Source organism: Staurois parvus, unplaced genomic scaffold (genome assembly GCF_062004578.1).
Source record: "Staurois parvus isolate SC_StPar_1 unplaced genomic scaffold, SC_StPar_1.0 ptg000059l, whole genome shotgun sequence".
Taxonomy (NCBI): Eukaryota; Metazoa; Chordata; class Amphibia; order Anura; family Ranidae; genus Staurois; species Staurois parvus.
Window position 1 is genome coordinate 14,069,394 of NW_028317855.1, and position 22,824 is coordinate 14,092,217.

The window sequence follows — 22,824 nt, forward strand, 5'->3', positions numbered from 1 at the left end:
CATTTTCAGTCTAGGGTGTTACCCAATAAATGCCACCTATTTAACTCAAATCAGTTTTTACATCAGTGGTTCATCAATTCTTACATCAGTTTTTTACATCCACTACCAATGCAAAAATGGATGGAAAAACAGACAATTTGTCCGTTTATATCAGTTTTCTGTCAGTTCCATTTTTTTTTCCGGAGCTTTAACGGAACAAAAATAGGGCTTTGATCCATTTTTAAAAAACCGGTTGTGGTTGTAAATAGATGATCTTTCATTTACATCAGTTTTCCCATAAATATGCATTGATGTCTGTTTTTCATCCATCAACGGATGTATGAAAAATGGACAAATGGAATGCCAGCCTGAAAGGGGCCTTAATATTGAAACTCACTTATGAAAAACACACAACAGTATGCCTAATGCAAGGCATCATGTTTAACCAGTTCCTGCCCAGCCTATAGTCAAATGATGGTCAGACAGGACATTCCCCGTTCCGTCATATGACGTCCTCTCAGAAAGCGCCACGGGCTGCACTGCGGTGAGATCTGTCACCCGCTGTGTCCACAGATCACATGACAATTGTACACAATGGATGACTTTCATTCTTGCCATCCACTGCATACTATTGTGTTGATCTCTGTGATTGGTCACAGTGATCACATGGTACAGACAGGTCCAATCACAGCCCATCTGTACCATGTGATAAGCTGTGGCCAATCATAGCTAACCACAATAGTAAACACTGAATGAATCAATTTCATTCAGTAAAAATGGTTGCTTATAACAGTGAAATTCACTGGTATAAGCAATCATAATATGTAAAAAAAATCCTGATCACTTCCCCAGAGTAGTTCAGTGTCACTATTTTAACATTATTTTGCTCTGGTCACAGTGTGTTAAAAAAAAAAATTGTTAAAAAAAAAAGAAAAAAGATGCAGTTAAAAAAAAATGAATGTATTTATTTATATTTTACATACTGTCATGAGTCAGTGTCTCCTATCACCACCACACCGGTTATATGATCATGCTTTACTGCACTGGTGACAGTATGTAAAAAAAAAAAATTGTTAAAAAAAACATTTTTTTAAATTTCTTCATTTTCCAAAAAATTGTGACAAGAAATTACAACTTTAAAACACTCACCATGCCTCTTACTAAATACCTTGGACTGTCTGCTTTCCAAAAAGGAGTCATTTGGTTTGTATTTGTACTGTCCTGGCATTTTTGGGCCTCAGGAATAAGATAGGCCGTTAGTACATCAGGATTGATTTTCAGATATATACCATAGTTTGTGGACTCTATAACTTTCCCTTCGGACTAAATAATAAACACTGATATGTGTTATTTTCAACAAAGAAATGTAGAAGAATACAGTTTGGCCTAAATTTATGAAGAAAGTTAATTTATTTGCACTTTTTTTAACAGAAACAAAGAAAACGTAAGTTTTTTTTTACATTTTTCTGTCTTTATTAATTTATTTAACAGAAAAAAACTGTGGTGATTAACTAGTAGCTGACCGCAGATAGCCGAATGACGGCTGCACTGCGGCCGGCCAGTTCTGGGTGGACGTCATATGACGTCCTCCCAGAACGCGCTCTCCTGACACGCTGATCAGAGGAAAATGCAAGTGCCGGTTCTCGGCTGCACTTTCCTCACGCTGTCAGATCGTAAGGAAAGTACTGCAGAGAACCGGCAGTTGTCAGAGCGGGGATCGGCACCGATCATCAGGGCCCTGTAGATCGGTGCCCAGCAGTGCCGCCCGCAAGTTCCGCCCACCTGTGCCCAGCAGTGCGCCCACTAGCTCCGCCCACCTGTGCCCAGCAGTGCACTCACCTGTGCCACTCTGCAGTGCCACCTACCTGTGCCCAGAAGTGCCACCCACCTGTGCCCAGCAGTGCCACCCATCTGTGCCCAGCAGTGCCACCCACCTGTGCCCACCAGTGCCACCCACCTGTGCCCACCCACCAGTGCTGCCCACTAGTGCCGCCCACCAGTGCAGCCCAGCAGTGCTGCCAGTCAGTGCCACCAGTCAGTGCCCAGGGGTTGTGCCAGTCAGTGCCCAGCAGTGATGCCAGTCAGTGCCGTCTATCAGTACCCATCAACAGTGTCACCTATCAGTGCCGCCTATCAGTGCTGCATATTAGTGCCGCCTATTCGTGACACCTCATTAGTGCTGTCTATCAGTGCCGCCTATTCGTGCCACCTCATTAGTACTGCCTATCAGTGCCCTTTAGTGCTGCCTATCAGTGCCCATCAGTGCCGCCTATCAGTGCCCATCAGTGCCGCCTCATCAACGCACATCAGTGAAGGAGAAAAAATACCTGTTTGAAAAATTTTATAATAGAAACAAAGAAACTATTTTTTTTTCAAATTTTTTACACTTTTTTTATTTTTAGCGCAAAAAGTGAAGCGCCCAGTGGCGATTAAATACCACCAAAAGAAAGCTCTATTTGTGAGAAAAAAATGATCAAAATTTCATATGGGTACAATCTTGCAATTGTCAATCAAAGTGCGGCAGCGCTGAAAGCTGAAAATTGGCCTGGTAAATAAGGGGGTATAAGTGCCTGGTAGGCAAGTGGTTAAATATCACCCAAAGCTCTCACTATTTTTGTGAGAAAAAAATCATTAAAAAGTGGAGTTACCCTTTAACTACACTCTGTTATCATTTAGATTAGCCACATGTAATCAAAAACTACATAGGACACAAACAATCTGCCACCAGAAACTCATGTTCATTCCTCTATGCAGTATCCTATATATATATATATATATATATATATATATACACACACACACACACACACACATAACCATTTGGAACTGTCCAAAAGCATACCAAATTTAGAATACAGTAGACTATGAAGTATGGACAGCCAAAGTTCAAAATACTACTTGCTATGTTGCAAATGTTGAGGACACAGGTTCTCACTTTATAGCACATATGGTTTTCAGAAAAAAACGTTTCCAATTTTGATATATGACCTCTAAATGCATATGGCCAAGGCTCACATACTGCAGTACATGGGTTCACATCCACACAAGCCAAAAGGTGATATACAGGATACTCTATGTGGAAATATGAGTAATCATTCCATTTATCCCCATAAAATTGTCATTATGTTAAAAAAGACCAAGCTCCCAAATTCTTGGGGAACATCGATCCATTTTATAAGAACATAAGATCAGTGCTGTAATCAGTGATACCTATTAAAATCATAAGAGCAATATACTAATTGGCTTTAAAACTTCCTGTTAACAATAGCACCATAGTAGCAAAGCACCCAGGGATCCTGGCAGCACAGGCAGCCCACCAAAGGTGGTATGTATAGCCAAGCAAAGTCCTGACATATACAGGTTAGAAAGGTGGATCTAGTGTGATAATTGCCCTGATATCCATACAAGGAATACAGACAGGTAATAGAACAGTTCAATCTGAGCATAGAAGTGTAAGCTAGCTACTACATACAAGGGCCCATGTAAATTTATGTAATAGTTTCTTAATATAGTTCTTCACAGCACAGAGAACTCTATTCATCCAAAGCTTATGGAAGGATTCACTTTCCATGCTTTAGTCAGATGGTCAGCCTAAATATTTAATTACCTTAGAAAACCCAACCAGCTTTTCAGTTTAACAGATTAATATTACTTCATGCCAAATGCAATACATTTACAGAATGAATACAGGTCACTTCCATGTCTCTGCAGAACAAGATCGTGCTTCAACCTATAAAAGAGTCAACCCATCAAGCATGTAATCGTAATAAATGGACGCCTGCATCTTCCTACATCATTTGCAGAACACAATTTAGGACAAAACTAGCCAGGAAATGTATATAAGGTTATAAGCCTTGTATTTCTTAGTTTCCTTTAGTTTTTTTTTCCATTATGAAAGTCAAAAATCACTTTCTAACAGCTTTGTACAACTGCAATCAATATCAGCAAAGAGTGTCTGCTGTAGAAGCTGAAAACCAATATAAAATAAATTATATTTCCATCATAATGTTTCTGTTTTCATTGGAGTGTTAGGGAGGAGGGGGTGTATACAGGAAGTAGGGAAGATGGTAAAAGTACAGTATACAGTATATGGCTCATGTGGCTTTCTAAAACAGAGAACTGCAGGAAGAGTAATTAAACGTCCACTCCAGTCCCTCAAGCAGTGCAGGAAAGTGTATATAGCTTTTGCATTTTCTGCAGATGGCAGTCCTGTTATCAAGCATCTTTATTTTCTCTATGGTCCAGAATGCAAACTTCTGCAAATGCAAGCCAAGTGATTTTAGATTCTAAGTACCACCCTCTCAAACAGGGTGTAGGAGATCATAGAAAATGCTATATGTATGGGGGCACATCATTCATTTCAGGGAGGGCTTGCATCGTTGTGATTAGAGATGAGCGAAGAAATGAAAAATTCGATTCGGCTGATTCGGCGAATTCCAGTGTGAAATTCGATTCGATGCGAATTTCTCCGCTACGAAGATGACTTATTTAAAGGGTTTCTAGGCTTCAGAGAGCCTTTAAATTAGTGCAGAACACTGTACCTTTAATTTAAATGCCCTTGGAGATGAGGAAGGAGAAGGAGAAGGAGAAGGATGAGACGAAGGAGAAGGAGAAGGATGAGAAGAAGGAGAAGGAGAAGGATGAGAAGAAGGAGAAGGATGAGAAGAAGGAGAAGGATGAGAAGAAGGAGAAGGAGAAGGAGAAGGATGAGAAGAAGGAGAAGGAGAAGGATGAGAAGAAGGAGAAGGAGAAGGATGAGAAGAAGGAGAAGGATGAGAAGGAGAAGGATGAGAAGAAGAAGGATGAGAAGAAGGAGAAGGATGAGAAGAAGGAGAAGGAGAAGGATGAGAAGAAGGAGAAGGAGAAGGATGAGAAGAAAGAGAAGGATGAGAAGAAGAAGGATGAGAAGAAGGAGAAGGATGAGAAGAAGAAGGATGAGAAGAAGGAAAAGGATGAGAAGAAGAAGGATGAGAAGAAGGAGAAGGATGAGAAGAAGGAGAATGATGAGAAGAAGGAGAAGGATGATAAGAAGGAGAAGGAAGAGAAGAAGGAGAAGGAGAAGGATGAGAAGAAGGAGAAGGATGAGAAGAAGGAGAAGGATGAGAAGAAGGAGAAGGAGAAGGATGAGAAGAAGGAGAAGGATGAGAAGAAGAAGGATGAGAAGAAGGATGAGAAGAAGGAGGAGAAGGATGAGAAGAAGAAGGATGAGAAGAAGGAGAAGGATGAGAAGAAGGAGAATGATGAGAAGAAGGAGAAGGATGAGAAGAAGGAGAAGGATGAGAAGAAGGAGAAGGATGAGAAGAAGGAGAAGGATGAGAAGAAGGAGAAGGAGAAGGATGAGAAGAAAAAGGATGAGAAGAAGGAGAAGGAGAAGGATGAGAAGAAGGAGAAGGATGAGAAGGAGAAGGAGAAGGATGAGAAGAAGGAGAAGGAGAAGGATGAGAAGAAGGAGAAGGATGAGAAGAAGGAGAAGGATGAGAAGAAGGAGAAGGAGAAGCAGAAGAAGAAGGATGAGAAGAAGGAGAAGGAGAAGGATGAGAAGAAGGAGAAGGAGAAGGATGAGAAGAAGGAGAAGGATGAGAAGAAGGATGAGCAGAAGGAGAAGGATGAGAAGAAGGAGAAGGATGAGAAGAAGGAGAAGGATGAGAAGAAGGATGAGAAGAAGGATGAGAAGAAGGAGAAGGATGAGAAGAAGGACAGTTCTGTGACAGTTTCTGTCTATTTCTGACAGTTCTGGGACATTCACTCCATACAGCGGTTTCAACCGCTGTATGGAGGGAATGTCATAGAACTGTCAGAAATAGACTATTAATGACAGTTCTGGGACTGTCCTTCCATGCAGCGGTTGAAACATTGTATGTATTTGTTTCCATAAATGGATCCATTTATGGAAACAAATACATACAATGTTTCAACCGCTGCATGGAAGGACAGTCCCAGAACTGTCATTAATAGTCTATTTCTGACAGTTCCATGACATTCCCTCCATACAGCGGTTAAAACAGCTGTATGGAGTGAATGTCCCAGAACTGTCATAAATAGTCTATTTCTGACAGATCTGGGACATTCACTCCATACAGCTGTTTTAACCGCTGTATGGAGGGAATGTCATGGAACTGTCAGAAATAGACTATTAATGACAGTTGTGGGACTGTCCTTCCATACAGCGGTTGAAACATTGTATGTATTTGTTTCCATAAATGGATCCATTTATGGAAACAAATACATACAATGTTTCAACCGCTGCATTGAAGGACAGTCCCAGAACTGTCATTAATAGTCTATTTCTGACAGTTCCATGACATTCCCTCCATACAGCGGTTAAAACAGCTGTATGCAGTGAATGTCCCAGAACTGTCATAAATAGTCTATTTCTGACAGATCTGGGACATTCACTCCATACAGCTGTTTTAACCGCTGTATGGAGGGAATGTCATGGAACTGTCAGAAATAGACTATTAATGACAGTTCTGGGACTGTCCTTCCATGCAGCGGTTGAAACATTGTATGTATTTGTTTCCATAAATGGATCCATTTATGGAAACAAATACATACAATGTTTCAACCGCTGTATGGAAGGACAGTCCCACAACTGTCATTAATAGTCTATTTCTGACAGTTCCATGACATTCCCTCCATACAGCGGTTAAAACAGCTGTATGCAGTGAATGTCCCAGAACTGTCATAAATAGTCTATTTCTGACAGATCTGGGACATTCACTCCATACAGCTGTTTTAACCGCTGTATGGAGGGAATGTCATGGAACTGTCAGAAATAGACTATTAATGACAGTTCTGGGACTGTCCTTCCATGCAGCGGTTGAAACATTGTATGTATTTGTTTCCATAAATGGATCCATTTATGGAAACAAATACATACAATGTTTCAACCGCTGTATGGAAGGACAGTCCCACAACTGTCATTAATAGTCTATTTCTGACAGTTCCATGACATTCCCTCCATACAGCGGTTAAAACAGCTGTATGCAGTGAATGTCCCAGAACTGTCATAAATAGTCTATTTCTGACAGATCTGGGACATTCACTCCATACAGCTGTTTTAACCGCTGTATGGAGGGAATGTCATGGAACTGTCAGAAATAGACTATTAATGACAGTTCTGGGACTGTCCTTCCATGCAGCGGTTGAAACATTGTATGTATTTGTTTCCATAAATGGATCCATTTATGGAAACAAATACATACAATGTTTCAACCGCTGTATGGAAGGACAGTCCCACAACTGTCATTAATAGTCTATTTCTGACAGTTCCATGACATTCCCTCCATACAGCGGTTAAAACAGCTGTATGCAGTGAATGTCCCAGAACTGTCATAAATAGTCTATTTCTGACAGATCTGGGACATTCACTCCATACAGCTGTTTTAACCGCTGTATGGAGGGAATGTCATGGAACTGTCAGAAATAGACTATTAATGACAGTTCTGGGACTGTCCTTCCATACAGCGGTTGAAACATTGTATGTATTTGTTTCCATAAATGGATCCATTTATGGAAACAAATACATACAATGTTTCAACCGCTGTATGGAAGGACAGTCCCACAACTGTCATTAATAGTCTATTTCTGACAGTTCCATGACATTCCCTCCATACAGCGGTTAAAACAGCTGTATGCAGTGAATGTCCCAGAACTGTCATAAATAGTCTATTTCTGACAGTTCTGGGACATTCACTCCATACAGCGGTTTCCGGCAAAAAGTGTATGTGCAGAGTTCCTCTATTCTGCAGATACACTTAGAGGAGCTCTGCAGATACACTTAGAGGAGCTCTGCACATACACTTTTTTCCGGTTTGGAATTATTCTTATTTTCATCCTACTTCTTCTTCTTCTTCTTCATCCTCATCCTCATCCTCTTCTTCTTCTGAGGATGAGGATGAGGATGAAGAAGAAGAAGAAGAAGAAGAAGTAGGATGAAAATAAGATTAATTCCAAGCCGGCAAAAAGTGTATGTGCAGAGCTCCTCTAAGTGTATCTGCAGAGCTCCTCTAAGTGTATCTGCAGAATAGAGGAACTCTGCACATACACTTTTTGCCGGCTTGGAATTATTCTTCTTTTCATCCTACTTCTTCTTCTTCTTTTTCTTCATCCTCATCCTCAGAAGATGAGGATGAGGAAGAAGAAGAAGAAGAAGAAGAAGAAGAAGAAGAAGAAGAAGAAGAAGAAGAAGTATAATGAAAAGAAGAATAATTCCATGCCGGCAAAAAGTGTATGTGCAGAGTTCCTCTATTTCTGACAGTTCTCTCACAGCTTCTTCACATGTACAGCGGTTGAAATATCTGTATCCTAAATGGAAACTAATAGATACAAATTGTATCTATTAGTTTCCATTTAGGATACAGATGTTTCAACCGCTGTACATGTGAAGAAGCTGTGAGAGAACTGTCAGAAATAGAGGAACTCTGCACATACACTTTTTGCCGGCTTGGAATTATTCTTCTTTTCATCCTACTTCTTCTTCTTCTTCTTCTTCTTCTTCTTCTTCTTCATCCTCATCCTCTTCTTCTGAGGATGAAGAAGAAGAAGAAGTAGGATGAAAAGAAGAATAATTCCAAGCCGGCAAAAAGTGTATGTGCAGAGTTCCTCTATTTCTGACAGTTCTCTCACAACTTCTTCACATGTACAGTGGTTGAAACATCTGTATCCTAAATGTAAACTAATAGATACAATGTTTCAACCGCTAAACATGTGTTCCTTCTGTCAGAGAACTGTCAGAAATAGCGGAGCTCACTGCAGGGACACTTTTGCCGGCTGATCGGGAAATGTTCGATTCGCGCACCCGAAGTAGGCAAAATTTCGGTTTCGACACGAATCGAATATTTCCTGAAATTCGACTCGAATTCCGGTTCGCCTAGTTCGATTCGCTCATCTCTAGTTGTGATGCTGGTTCTGTAGATTGCTGTGTTCTCTCTGAAGGACTCATGCACATGAAAAACGGTATTTTGCTGAAATAGAAGTTTGGCTCAAAGTGGCTCTAAGGGCTCGTTTTTTTTCTTTAAAATAATAAACACATCTTACATACTTTGTACAAAGGTTCTGCACAGAGCTGCCCCGATCCCCCTCTTCTCAGGTCCCTGGCCAGTGCTTCTGGCCCCTCCCCCTTGCCAGACTCATGTGTGCTCACTCCCAAACTGCCTGTGTGTGTCTATAAGACACAGAGAACGTGGCTTAGTCCTGCCTCCTGTCCCTCCTTACTGGCTCAGCCAATGCAGAAGGAGAGACCTGGGAGAGCTGCTGCTCTTGTGCACACCGCTGGATTGAGATTGGGCTCAGGTAAGTATTAGGGGAGCTGCATACTGCAGGTTTTTTACCTTCATGCATAGAATCATCTGAAAAACGTTCAGCCTTTAGAACCACTTTAAAAAATGTGCTCTGTGTACATAACAAAAACTGTAAGAATCAAAGTCAATTATATCCCTGCAGTGACTGTTCCAGATATAGGCAGCTGCCTTTACAATTCTCTCACAGTTTCTCTCAAACTCTCTTGTGATCACAGAGCATGCTGCTCTGCAGAGAGACACAGTGGGGTTTATTTACTAAACCTGGTTGACTCAGAATCTTGTCCACTTCTGCATAAAAAACAATCAGCTTCCAGGTTTTATTGCTGAAGCTTAACTGAACATGCTAAGGTTAGAAGCTGATTGGCTACCATGCACAGGTGCCCAAGATTCTGATTCAACCAGGTTTAGTAAATCTCCTATTGTGTGGCAGAAGCTTTGCAAATAGGAATCACTGGGGTATATTTACTAAAACTGGTGCATTCAGAATCTGGTGCAGCTGTGCATGGTAGCCAATCAGCTTTTAATTTCAGTTTGTTCAATTAAGATTTAGCAACAAACCCTCGAAGCTGACTGGTTCCTATGGAAAGCTGCCCCAGACTTTACAAGCTCCACTTTTAGTAAATAACCCCCACTGTTTTTTGTGGGGGGTACTGGACAGAAGGTCCATTTTCCTGCTAGAAAGGAATTTTGATGTGTAGTAAGAGCTGGACAGGCTAGGAATTGTACAAGTGCGAACAGGGACAAATAAAAAGAATGGGATTCTGCATGTTGAGTGTACTCAGATGTAGTGACACATACAGAAACAAGCTGAGAAGTGCTCAAGTGTAACTAGGAGCTTACTTGTGATTGATTCTCAATAGTTAAATACGTGTAGGCTTGCACAAAAGAAAAGATTATTATGCCACAGATGACCTATGTGTGTCGTAAGAGTATAGCAAATGCTTACCCTACATGGCCAAAACAATGTTTTCTTTTTCTGGTGCTTAGTCTATACTGACAGGTGGTGTGTCTCTGTTACATCAGACGTACAGACCTGAACTTGTCTGGCCAATTATGGGCCAAGCTGCCTTTCAGTTCTCCACCTGACCTCAAAAGCATCTTCCCTTTTTGAGAGCAACTGAGAACTGGAAGAATAAAGCTCTAGGCTGACCAAGTTAAGCAGTAGTTCATACACGTTTAAAAAAGTTATACAATAGGGCTTTTTACAGAAATGGTCATGTATAATGGTGCTCTCAGAATCTGGTGCAGATGTGCATGGTAGCCAGCCAGCTTCTAGCTTTAGCTTGTTCAATGAAGCTTTGACAATGAAACCTGGAACATGATTGGTTTCTATGCACAACTGCACCAGATTTTGCACGCTCCAGCTTTTGCAAATGACCCACATAGTGTCTGCAGCAATAAACTACAACTGCTCATGTGTCATGGTATATGGTAGTAGAAAACTGAATGGATGCAATTACTGCAATAAGATATATTATTCTGCCCATAAAAAAATAGTCAACCCAAAACTGAAGATTCAGTAGATGTGATGTGAATGAGATGCCCTGACAGTGTTCCTTTTAACCACTTCAAGTCCGGACACTTTCACCCCCTTCCTGCCCAGGCCAATTTTCAGCTTTCACTGCTATCACACTTTGAATGACAATTGCGTGGTCATGCAACACTGTACCCATATGAATTTTTTTTAGACAGATAAAACTTTATATTGGTAGTATTTAGTCACCACTGGGATTTTTATTTTTTTGCTATATAACTGCAAAAGTCCAAAACATTTTGAAAAAGTGTTTTTCTTATAAAATTTTGCAAATAAATAATTTTTCTTTATAAATCTTGGCCAAAATGTATTCATCTATCTTTTTAGTAAAAATTTTTATTTTTTATATTATTATTATTTATGTTTTGTTTGTTTTTTTAACATACTCTCACCCTAGCAGCACAGTGTCACCATAGTGACACTGTACTACTTGTGGGGGTGATGAAGATTTGTTTTCCTTTTTTACACTGATTGCTTTTACACCCATAGAGGCTGTAAATGGAATAATTTCTCCTTCTCTCTGGCTGCATTCTTGCAGCCATTAAGAAATACTGTGCGAGCTGTAATTGGTCACAGCTTGTCACATGGTACAAGGCAGTTGTGAATAGCTTTGTGCCATGTGAACTCTGTGATCATTCACAAATTACACAAGTAGCAAGCAATGATGTCAAGAAGTGACATCTTGTTTACTACTCTTCATGTGATCACTGATTGGTCAATCAGTGATCACATGAATCGGGACCTCACACAAAGGTTCCGTACAGCGATCTGTGTTCCCAGGGAGCGCGCACAGGCAATAGATGCAGGAGGATGTTTAGAAACGCATCGGTGGCGCTCCCGTCTGTCCGTTTATTGACATGGGCCAGATGGGAAGAGGTTAACTCTTCGGGACTTGTGTGGTCAGATAACTGTGCTTGAATCAGGTCTGTATGCCTGCTGTGGCCATTAGTAAGGGAACCTGGTCTACCTACTGGATTTTTTTAATTTCATATAAAAATGCAGCAGAAGGTACTCTAAGTTCTAAACACCAAAAACTCCAAAGTGGACAAGAAGAGAGTATTTATTTATTTCTTTGAGAATTATGGCATGAAGATCTCACTGTCGGAGTATGTAAGACAATTAAAAAGCTGTAGCTAACCTAGCTAAATCAGGATAGCAAATCCACACAATGGACTTCTTTCTGCTGTAGTGCAAACGAGGGTACATAGGTAAGTACACTGGACAACAGTTTCAGTTTCATGTATTCCCACCCTTCACTAGGTTAATATTATTATTATACAGTATTTATAAAGCGCCAATAGTTCACTCAGCGCTGTACATTACAAAGGGGGACAGAACATGTGACAGAACAATACCAATACAATGCAAAACATGAGGGGATCGAGGGCCCTGCTCTTTCGAGCTTACATTCTAGAAGGGATGGGATAGTGGTACAGGAGGAGATAGCTGTGGGGGATGGAGTGGTAGGAAGAGTGGAGGAGGTCAGCAAGTTAGCAGGGGGTGAGGTAGGCTTCCCTGAAGAGATGGGTTTTCAGGGTGCGTCTAAAGGAGAGGAGAGTAGGTGATAATCTGATGGGTTGGGGCAGGGAGTTCCAGAGGATGGGTGACACCCTGGAGAAGTCCTGGAGGCGGGCATGGGAGGAGGAGACCAGGGAACTAGAGAGAAGGAGGTCTTGTGAGGAGCGGAGTGTGCGTGCTGGGCGGTACTTGGATATTAGGTCAGTGATGTAGTTCGGGGCAGTATGGTGGACAGCTTTGTACGTCAGTGTTAGGATTTTAAATTTGATCCGTTGCGCAATCGGAAGCCAGTGGAGGGATTGGCAGAGGGGGGTGGCGGAAATGGAGCGGTTGGAAAGGTGAATGAGTCTGGCAGCCGTATTCAGGATCGACTGAAGCGGGGATAGCCAGCGGCGAGGCAGGCCAGTGAGGAGGGAGTTGCAGTAGTCGAGTCGTGATATGATGAGGGAGTGGATGAGCTGTTTTGTGGTTTCTGGGGTTAGGAACGTGCGGATTTTGGCGATGTTGCGGAGGTGGAGTCTGCACGAGTTTGTTAAAGATTGGACTTGGGGCTGGAAGGATAGGTTGGAGTCCAGAATGACACCAAGTACTCTGGCCTGCAGAGCGGGTTTGATATTGGCGTTGTTGGATGTGATGTAGAAGTCAATGGGGGGTGGGGTTCGGGCTGGGGGGAAGACAAGAAGCTCGGTTTTGGAGAGATTCAGTTTAAGGAAGTGGAGCGACATCCAATCTGATATGTCGCTCAGTAGGTGTGTGATTTGGGCAGAGACCGAGGGGGTGAGGTGGGGGGTTGAGAGATAGATTTGTGTGTCGTCGGCATAGAGGTGGTAGTTGAAGCCGTGAGAGTGTATGAGTTGGCCAAGGGAGGAGGTGTAGATGGAGAAGAGAAGGGGCCCAAGGACAGAGCCTTGAGGGACCCCAACAGAGAGGGGGAGTGAGGGGGAGGTGGTAGCATTATAGGTAACGCTGAAAGAGCGTTGTGACAGGTAGGATGAGAGCCAGGAGAGAGCAGAATCTCTGAGGCCGAGGGAGCGTAGTATTTTGAGGAGGAGGGGGTGGTCAACTGTGTCGAAGGCCGCAGAGAGTTCAAGGAGTAGGAGCACTGAATAGTGGCCATTAGCTTTGGCGGTTAGAAGGTCGTTGGAGAGTTTGAGTAAGGCGGTTTCGGTGGAGTGTAATGGGCGGAAGCCAGACTGTAGGGGATCGAGGAGGTTGTTGTCGTTGAGGTGAGAGCATAGGCGGGTGTAGACGAGGCGCTCGAGGAGTTTAGATGTAAGTGGGAGCAGGGAGATGGGTCTGAGGTTGTTCGGGTCATTGGGGTCCAGGGAGGGCTTTTTAAGTATGGGGGTGATGTGTGCATGCTTCAGTGGGGAGGGGAAAGTGCCAGAGGAGAGGGAGAGATTAAAGATGTGGGTGAGGGAGCGTAGGATGGAGGGGGAGGGAGGTCGTAGGAATTGTGAGGGGATAGGGTCGAGGAGGCAGGTGGTGAGGCGGGCATCAGAGAGGATCTTGGAGACTTCCTCGATGGTAGTAAGGGCAAAGGTGTGGAGTGTTGGGGGAGCTTCAGTATGAGGAATGTAGGGTGGGGTGGGAGAGGAGGTCAGAGCAGTGGTGGGGCCGTGGGAGAGGGGTGATGAGGAGGTAGCTGAGTGAGGGGGAACGGGGTTGGAGGGAGTTTGAGCAGTGACGAAGTCCCTGCGGGTAATGTCGAGGGGGAGGGGGGATGATGGGGTAGCTGTGTGAGAGAGATCACCTGTGCTGAATGGCTGGTAATGCTAAAAGTATTGGGCCACCTGCCTTTACACAGACATGAACTTTAATGACATCCCAGTCTTAGTAGGGTTCAATATTGAGTTGGCCCTCCCTTTGCAGCTATAACAGCTTCAACTCTTCTAGGAAAGCTGTCCACAAGGTTTAGGAGTGTGTCTATGGGAATGTTTGACCATTCTTCCAGAAGCACATTTGTGAGGTCAGGCACTGATGTCGGACAAGAAGGCCTGGCTCACAGTCTCCGCTCTAATTCATCCAAAAGGTGTTTTATTGGGTTGAGGTCAGGACTCTGTGCAGGCCAATCAAGTTCCTCCACCCCAAACTCGCTCATCCATGTCTTTACGGACCTTGCTTTGTGCACTGATGCGCATTCATGTTGGAACAGGGAGGGGCCATCCTCAAACTGTTTCCACAAAGTGTGGAACATGAAATTGTCCAAAATGTTTTGGAATGCTGACGCCTTAAGAGTTCCCTTCACTGGAACTAAGGGGCCAAGCCCAACCCCTGAAAAACAACCCCACACCATAATCCCCACTCCACCAAACTTTACACTTGGCACAATGCAAGTATCATTCTCCTGGAAACCGCCAAACCCAGACACGTCCATTGGTCTGCAAGACAGAGAAGCATGATTCGTCACTCCAGAGAACACATCTCCACTGCTCTAGAGTCCTGTGGCAGCGTGCTTTACACCACTGCATCCGACGCGTTGCATTGCACTTTGTGATATAAGGCATGAATGCAGCTGCTTGGCCATGGAAACCCATTCCATGAAGCTCTTTATACACTGTTGTTGAGCTAGTCTGAAGGTCACATGAAGTTTGGAGGTCTTTAGCTATTGACTCTGCAGACAGTTGGCGACTTCTGCGCACTGTGCGCTTCAGCATGCACTGACCCCGCTTTGTCATTTCATGTGACCTACCACTTTGTGGCTGAGTTGCTGTTATTCCCAGTTGCTTCCACTTTGTTATAATACCACTAACAGTTGACCGTGGAACATTTAGTAGCAAGGAAATTTCACAACTGGACTTATTGCACAGGTGGCAACCTATCACGGTACCACGCTTGCATTCACTGAGCTCCTGAGAGTGACCCATTCTTTCACACATGTTTGTAGAAGCAGTCTGCATGCCTAGCTGCTTGATTTTATACACCTGTGGCCATGGAGGTTATTGCAACACCTTAATCCAATGATTTGGAGGTGTCCCAATACTTTTGGTAATATAGTGTATATATATTTTTGTTTTGTTTTGTTTTTCCCCTGATATTACACTCAAATGTTAAGTTCAAATAATTATGCTATTTTACAAATCACTTGGTTGCAACTCTGCTCTGATATCTCCTGTATGACAGATTTTAGCAGCTAAAATAACAGTGCGTGTTAACATAATTTACAGCCTTTAACTTTATCATTATATTTTGTCAAACACGCTTTACTTAACCCTGCATCACTGCTACTGTGGAAAGTAGCCAAAGCTGCAAACCTACAAAAGCATGTCCAAATAAATAAACCTTCTCTGCATTAGGAGCACATGTTGCTCCAAAAAAAACTTGAAATACTTAAAATTATTGTGCACATAATGCTCCATTAAAATGTATGCCACATACAGTATGTATTTAATGTGTTAATGATTATTACAGCTAACCATGACAACAAGCTACAGACTTCACTAACCAACTGATATAAGTTGTCTGTTACAACAGTAAAACAAATCTGCAGAATAGGCGTAAAATTCATGTGTAATAACATACTACATATAACCATGATGTGCAATAATCCAGAACTACCAATTGTAGATCATCTTTCACATATCTGATAACACACAAGTATGGGAACATGTCATGTGTCAATGCTCTTTTCCAGTGTTATTATATAGAATATAGACCAATAAGGCTACGTTCACACTAGCCTTGTGTGCAGGCGGCAGAGAGGCGTTTGGGAAGCGTTTTTACCGCTTCCCAAACGCCTCTGCCAATTCTGCACATTACAGCACATGGTGCTGTTCTAACAGGAGCGTTTGCGTCACGGCAAAACGGACGCCTCTGGTCGAGTCAGGAGGCTTTGAAGCCTCCTATTCTCGTCTATGGTGCCGCTCCGCAAACGCCCGGCCGGCGTTTGCGGTGCGGTTGCGACGCGGTTGCGGGGTGTTTGCGGAGCGGTAACACCACTCAAATGCATTATAGGCGTTTGTGGGGCGTTATTAACGCTCGGCAAACGCCTAGCAACCGCCGCTAAACCGCGCATGCGGCGTTTGCGGAGCGTTTGCCGAGCGTTAAAAACGCTCCGCAAACACCGGACCAACGCTTGCCAAACGCTATAGGGGCGTTTGGCAAGCGTTGGCAAAATAGCCTAGTGTGAACGAGCCCTAATACTTGTGCTCTGCTCTATACAGTGCTATTAAAGAATAATAACAATCATGTTATTTATACAAAGTTTCTCATCACAAATAGTGGTCAAAGAAAGATCTGAAGTGATCATAGAGAAGTCTTTCTTGATATTTACCCTGGAGGAACATTTGAAATAACTTTTAGCTCCTAAGGAATCCCTGTGAAAACTCACACCACAGTTCAAGGTGTAGTAAAATGATCATTTTATTACACCCCCCTTGCTCTACATGAAATTTATTTTCAATAACAATTGTAAACCAAAATGAATAACAAATGATTGCCGGAACTGAACCAGATGGTGCACATTAGATTGTCCCCTGACACTGGAGGCCAGTGGAAAACTGCTGTCTTACATCAGTGGTCCACTGAAAGGTGTCTCTTACATTATTGAAATGTACCCTCGTACATTAGCGGTCCATTGAAAAGCGCCCTCTTACATTAGTGGCCCATTAAAAAGTGCCCACTTACATTAGCGGGCCATTGAAAAGCTCCTTCTTACATTAGCGGCCCATTGAAAAGAGCGTTCTTACACTAGCGACCCACTAAAAAGCCCTCTCTTACGTTAGCAGATCGTTGAAAAGCGCCCTCTTACATTATCGGCCCATTGAAAAGCGCCCGCTTGTATTAGCAGCCTATTGAAAAGCTCCCTCTTACATTAGTGGCCCACTGAAAAGTGCCTGCTTACATTAGCGGCCAATTGAAAAGCGCCCGCTTGCATTAGCAGCCTATTGAAAAGCGCCCTCTTACATTAGTGGCCCTTTGAAAAGCGCCCCCTTACATTAGCAGCCCGTTGAAAAGCGCCCCCTTACATTAGCGGCCCGTTGAAAAGCACCCTCTTACATTAGAGGCCCACTGAATGGCGCCCAGTTACATTAGAGGCCCACTGAATGGCGCCCAGTTACATTAGAGGCCCATTGAAAAGCACCCTCTTACATTAGCGGTCCACTAAATGGCGCCCTCTTACATTAGCGGCCCATTGAATAGCGCCCTCTTACATTAGCAGCCAATTGAAAAGCGCCCGCTTGCATTAGCGGCCCATTGAAAAGCACCCTCTTACATTAGCAGCCCATTGAATAGCAGCCTTACATTAGCGACCCATTGAAAAACGCCCTCTTACATTAGCGGCCCATTGAAAAGCACACTCTTACATTAGCAACCCACTGAATGGCGCCCTCTTAGAATAGCAGCCCATTGGAAAGCACCCATTAGCGGCCCATTGAAAAGCACCCTTTTACATTAGCAGCCCATTGCATAGCGACCTCTTACATTACTGACCCATTGAAAAGAGCCCTCTTACATTAGCGGCCCATTGAAAAGCACCCTCTTACATTAGCAACCCACTGAATGGCGCTCTTTTAGATTAGCGTCCCATTGAATAGCGGCCTCCTACATTAGTGGCCCATTGAAAAGCACTCTCTTACATTAGCAGCCCATTGAATAGCACCCTCTTACATTAGTGGCCAATGGAATACCCTCCTCTTACATTAGCGGCCCACTGAATGGTGCCCTCTTAAATTAGCAGCCCATTGAAAAGCACCCTGTTGCATTAGCAGCCCATTGTAAAGTGCGGCCTCTTACATTAGCGGCCCATTGAAAAGCACCTTCTTACATTATTGGCCCATTAAAAAGCACCCGCTTATATAAGTGGCCCATTTTAAAGCGCCCTCTTACATTAGTTGCACATTTTAAAGTGCACTCTTACATTTGCGGCCCAATGAAAAGTGCCCTCTTACGTTAGCGGCCCATTATAAAGCGTCCTCTTACATTAGTTGCCCATTTAAAAGCACCCTTTTACGTTAGCGGTCCATTGAAAAGCGCCCTCTTACTTTAGCAGCCCATTGAAAAGCGCCCTCTTACTTTAGCAGCCCATTGAAAAGTGCCCTCTTACGTTAGCGGCCCATTTTAAAGCATCCTCCTACATTAACGGTCCATTTAAAAGTGCCCTCTTACATTAGTGGCCCATTGAAAAGTGTCCACTTACATTAGCAGCCCATTGAAAAGTGCCCTCTTACATTAGCGGCCCATTGAAAAGTGCCCTCTTACTTTAGCAGCCCATTGAAAAGCACCCTCTTACATTAGTGGCCCATTGAATAATGCTGTGTTACATTAGCTGCCCATTGAATAATGCTGTGTTACATTAGCTGCCCATTGAATAATGCTGTGTTACATTAGCGGCCCATTGAAAAGCGCCCTCTTACATTAGTGGCCCATTGAATAATTCTGTGTTACATTAGCTGCCCATTGAAAAGTGCCCTCTTACATTAGCTGCCCATTGAACGCTGTGTTACATTAGCGGCCCATTGAAAAGCGCCCTCTTACATTAGTGGCCCATTGAATAATGCTGTGTTACATTAGCTGCCCATTGAACGCTGTGTTACATTAGCTGCCCATTGAACGCTGTGTTACATTAGCTGCCCATTGAAAAGTGCCCTCTTACATTAGTATGCAGAGTTCAGTGTGCATTCCTAGCACACTCTGGCTGTGCTGGGATGACTGACTCCCGTGCACATGCATGTATACACGGGATGATGTCATCCAGCACAGGTCAATCAAGAGGGTGAAAACCTTGTGCCTGGGGAGATGACAGCAGAAGGCGAGGAATGTAACTGGAAGGCTGGAAGGCGGAGGTATTTTTTCAGGAGTTTAGTTCTATAAAAGTTCAGACTTCACACTATAATAAAAATGTTTTACAAATCACAGTTCAGTGTCACAGGTTTTCCCATCAGGTCCACCAATCAGGTGGTTTTCAGGCAGATCTGATGAGAAGCTCCATGTAAATCTATTGGCTGGTGCACATAAATGAACTTGCGTCCATATACATCCGCTTACCCTTCAGTCTGCCCAGGAAAATAAAAAAGGAAAAGGTCTGCACCCTTTTTTGTTTTTCTGGTCCTACAGGTGACGGATCGGAGGTAGCCTGATGTAATAGGATGCAGTCCATTTACAATGACCACCCATACGGGTTCGGAAAGCTCTGGTTTGTGAATGGAGCTGAAGACTCAACACAAGGGACATCTGTCCAGTCCTGCTTCCATTAGGCAGGTGATCTATTTCTGGATCAGATGTCACCCAGGTAAAAGTGTTTTGTAGGCACCTGATCACCTGACTGATGACAGTGTGTGGCTGGAGATCAATGCACGCAGATGTGTTGTCCTGTCAAAGCACCTGCAGCTCCACCAGGACTTGTCTGCTACACCTTCTGCATCCATAGACATCCTCAACAGGTCACCCCAGGAGGCAGACGTCACTGCCAGGAAGTGTGCAGGGCAGGCATGCAGCTTACCTAGGTAGAGGCGCAGGTCCAGCAGGATCTGAGGGGGTCCCCCGTTGAGCTGATAGAAGAGGGAGCCCAGGCAGAAGAGCAGCAGGGTGGCCATGCAGAAGCCATAGTCTCTGAGAGAGAAGCGGGGGGACAGCGCGGACAGGCAGCCTTCCCTGGGAACATGATTGCTGTGTTTGTGGTTACTGGTCTTCTTCATCATCATAGGGCAGGAAGAGCTCAGCCATCACCAGAGCCGCTTTCTGTGTCATTGGACAAGTTGGAGCAGAGTTGGCGGGAGCCCCCTGAAGTCAGTACAGTGTCTCCTCCATGTGCCACATGGACACGGTGTGTGTGTGAGGGGGAGTCCCCAGGCTGTGGATGACAGGAGGGGGGGGAGTCCCCGGACTGTGTGTGAGGGAGTCCCCGGACCCTGTGTGCCTTCTATCCGCTCTCCTCCGCCTGTGCTCCGGTCCTGGGTGCTCTCCGCCCTCCTCCTCCCCGGCTCTCCTCTCCTCTCCCCCTCTCCTCACAGCCGCAGGGCACACAGGAGGTCCGCCGTGTCCGGTGCACCCCGCTCTGTCTCCTCAGGGTGAAGTGTGGCATCAGAATACCATCTCCATATCACCGGGCAAGTTCTTTTTTTTTCTCCAATGTGTGCAAGTAGAAGAAAGTTGTTTTCATTTGTCGATGTCTCCTCAGTCTCTCCCCTCCCCCTCCTCCTCCTTCTTCTTCTTCTTCTCCTCCTCATGACTTCTCTTTATTTCCACACCAGCGACCCCTGGGGGCTTCTTGTGGAGGTGGAGAGGCTCAGGACTGAGCTGTGAGGACGATGGCCAGGGACTGTGTGATGAGGCTTCTACTGACACTCAGCTCTGGCTCTCATGCTGCATGGTGCCAGGCTCAGGTGACTCTGTGGCATCAAAGGACACGAAAAATGGACAAAATGTCTGTAAAAGAAGACCTGAAGTAACACAGACTTCTGCTTTGGAGGCGGCATTCACACCTGAGTGTTGCGTTTTGGAGTTGGGTTTTTTTAGCGTTTTGTTGCGATTTTGTATGCTCATTTTTGTCCAGCATTTTTGAGCTTTGGCATTTTTTTAAATAGCCAATAGGGGAAAATATCACTGTTTCATCATTTTGTTGCTTTTCCATGAGCTTTTATTTCGTTTTTTATTTTTCATTTATTTATTTATTTTTGTTAGGGTAAGGGATCAGAGATAAGATTAGGTGTAGGGGTTGGGATTACATAGTTACATAGTTAGTCTGGCTGAAAAAAGACAAAAGTCCATCCAGTTCAACCATTAAAAAAAAAGTTATAATCCTATACCCACAGTTGATCCAGAGGAAGGCAAAAACCCAGCAAAGCACGATCCAATTTGCTCCTGCAGGGGAAAAAATTCTTTCCTGATCTCCCGAGAGGCAATCAGATATTCCCTGGATCAACTTTACCTATAAATGTTATACAGGGGTTACATAGTTACATTGTCTGGCTAACTATGGGTTAATATTTTATTTATTGTCTCCTTTTTTTTGTTTATTTTTTCATTAGGGTTAGGTTGTTAATGTATTTATTTATTATTATTATTATTAACCACGTTAGGACCGCCCTATAGCAGATATACTGCTACAGGGCGGCACCTGTGCGCAGGATCACGTACGTATACAGCATTCTGCATTTCCTGGTAGGGGGTGTGTGTGAGCCTACCTGCGCCACCATTCCGCGGATGTCAATCACCAGGTCCCAGCCGGTAATTACCCACCGGCGCCAGGTGATTACCGAGCATCTCCGGCAGGAAGATTGTTTTGTTTACAAACAATCTTACTCCTTTTCAGCTCAAGCACACTGCTCTGGATGGTTGTGCACAGTACAGCCATCCCGATCAGTGTGCTTACAGTAAAGAAACCCCCCCCCCTTAGTAAAACACTCCCAGCACACAGTAAACCCTTTGATCGCCTCTCACATTAACCCCTTCCTGCCCAGCGTTATTAGTACAGTGTCAGTGCTTTTTTTAGCACTGATCACTGTATTGGTGTCACTGGGGTGTCAGTGACACCAAGTTAGTTCCCCCCCAGTATCAGAATGTCCGCCACAGTCCTGCTAAAAGTTGCTGATTGTTGCCATTACTAGTAGAAAAATAAAATCCCATTATCTATATCTATATCTATATTTGTAAACGCTATAACTTTCACGTAATTAATTTACACGTATTGGGATTTTTCATAACAAAGACATGTAGCAGAATACATTTTGGCTGAAAGTTATGATGAAATTTGATTTTTAAAATTTTTTTACTGGAGAAATTTTATTTGTGTGCAGTGCAGCATGACCGCGCAATTGTCAGTTAAGTTAACACAACACCGTAATGCAAAAAATGGCCTGGTCAGGAAGGGGGGTAAATCCTCTGGATTTAGGCCCAAATGTATTCTGCTACATGTCTTTGCTAAAAAAGTCCCAATACGTGTAAATTAAATGGTTTACGTGAAAGTTTTAGCACTTACAAATGGCAGTATAGATACTAGTTATGGCGGCAATCAGCGACTAAAAAAAAGCACTGACACTGTACTAATGGCACTGGGCAGGAAGGGGTTAACATGAGGGGCGATCAAAGGGTTAACTGTGGGCTGTTTTACTATGGGCTGTGTGTCTGTGCGTCACTGTAATCACACTGCTTTGGATGGCTGTGCTGTGCACAGCCATCCAAAGCAGTGTGCACTAGCTGACAGGGAGGAGAACTGTATTGTTTACATACAGTTCTCCTCCCGTCGGAGATGCTCGGCAATCACCGGGCACCGGTGAGTAATAACCATCCGGGACCCAGTGATTTACAGCCGTGGCCACGAATGGCGATGCGGGTAGGGAGCGCACCCCCTACACGGAAGTGCAAAATCACGTATATATACGTGATATTGCACACCCGTGCCATGACTGCCGCCCTGTATTTATCTGCTATAGGGCGCTTGGGAAGAGGTTAATATTACATATTATTTATTTGTGTTATTTATTTTTGATTATTTTTATTATTTTGTGTATTTATTTAATGTATTTAACATTTATTTATTTGTTTATTATT

At 43.7% G+C, this 22,824-nt stretch overlaps 1 protein-coding gene across 1 annotated transcript in view; it reads right to left on the reverse strand.

The window, feature by feature from the left end:
* The window catches only part of UST (uronyl 2-sulfotransferase), a 405,047-nt gene extending 384,589 nt beyond the window's left edge, over positions 1–20,458 (reverse strand). Inside the window, exon 1 of the mRNA XM_089668626.1 lies at positions 19,775–20,458. Within this exon, the coding sequence (XP_089524752.1) occupies positions 19,775–19,976 (202 nt within the window). The 5' untranslated portion in view covers positions 19,977–20,458. The remainder of the gene's footprint in view (positions 1–19,774) is intronic.
* Positions 20,459–22,824: the final 2,366 nt, after the last annotated feature.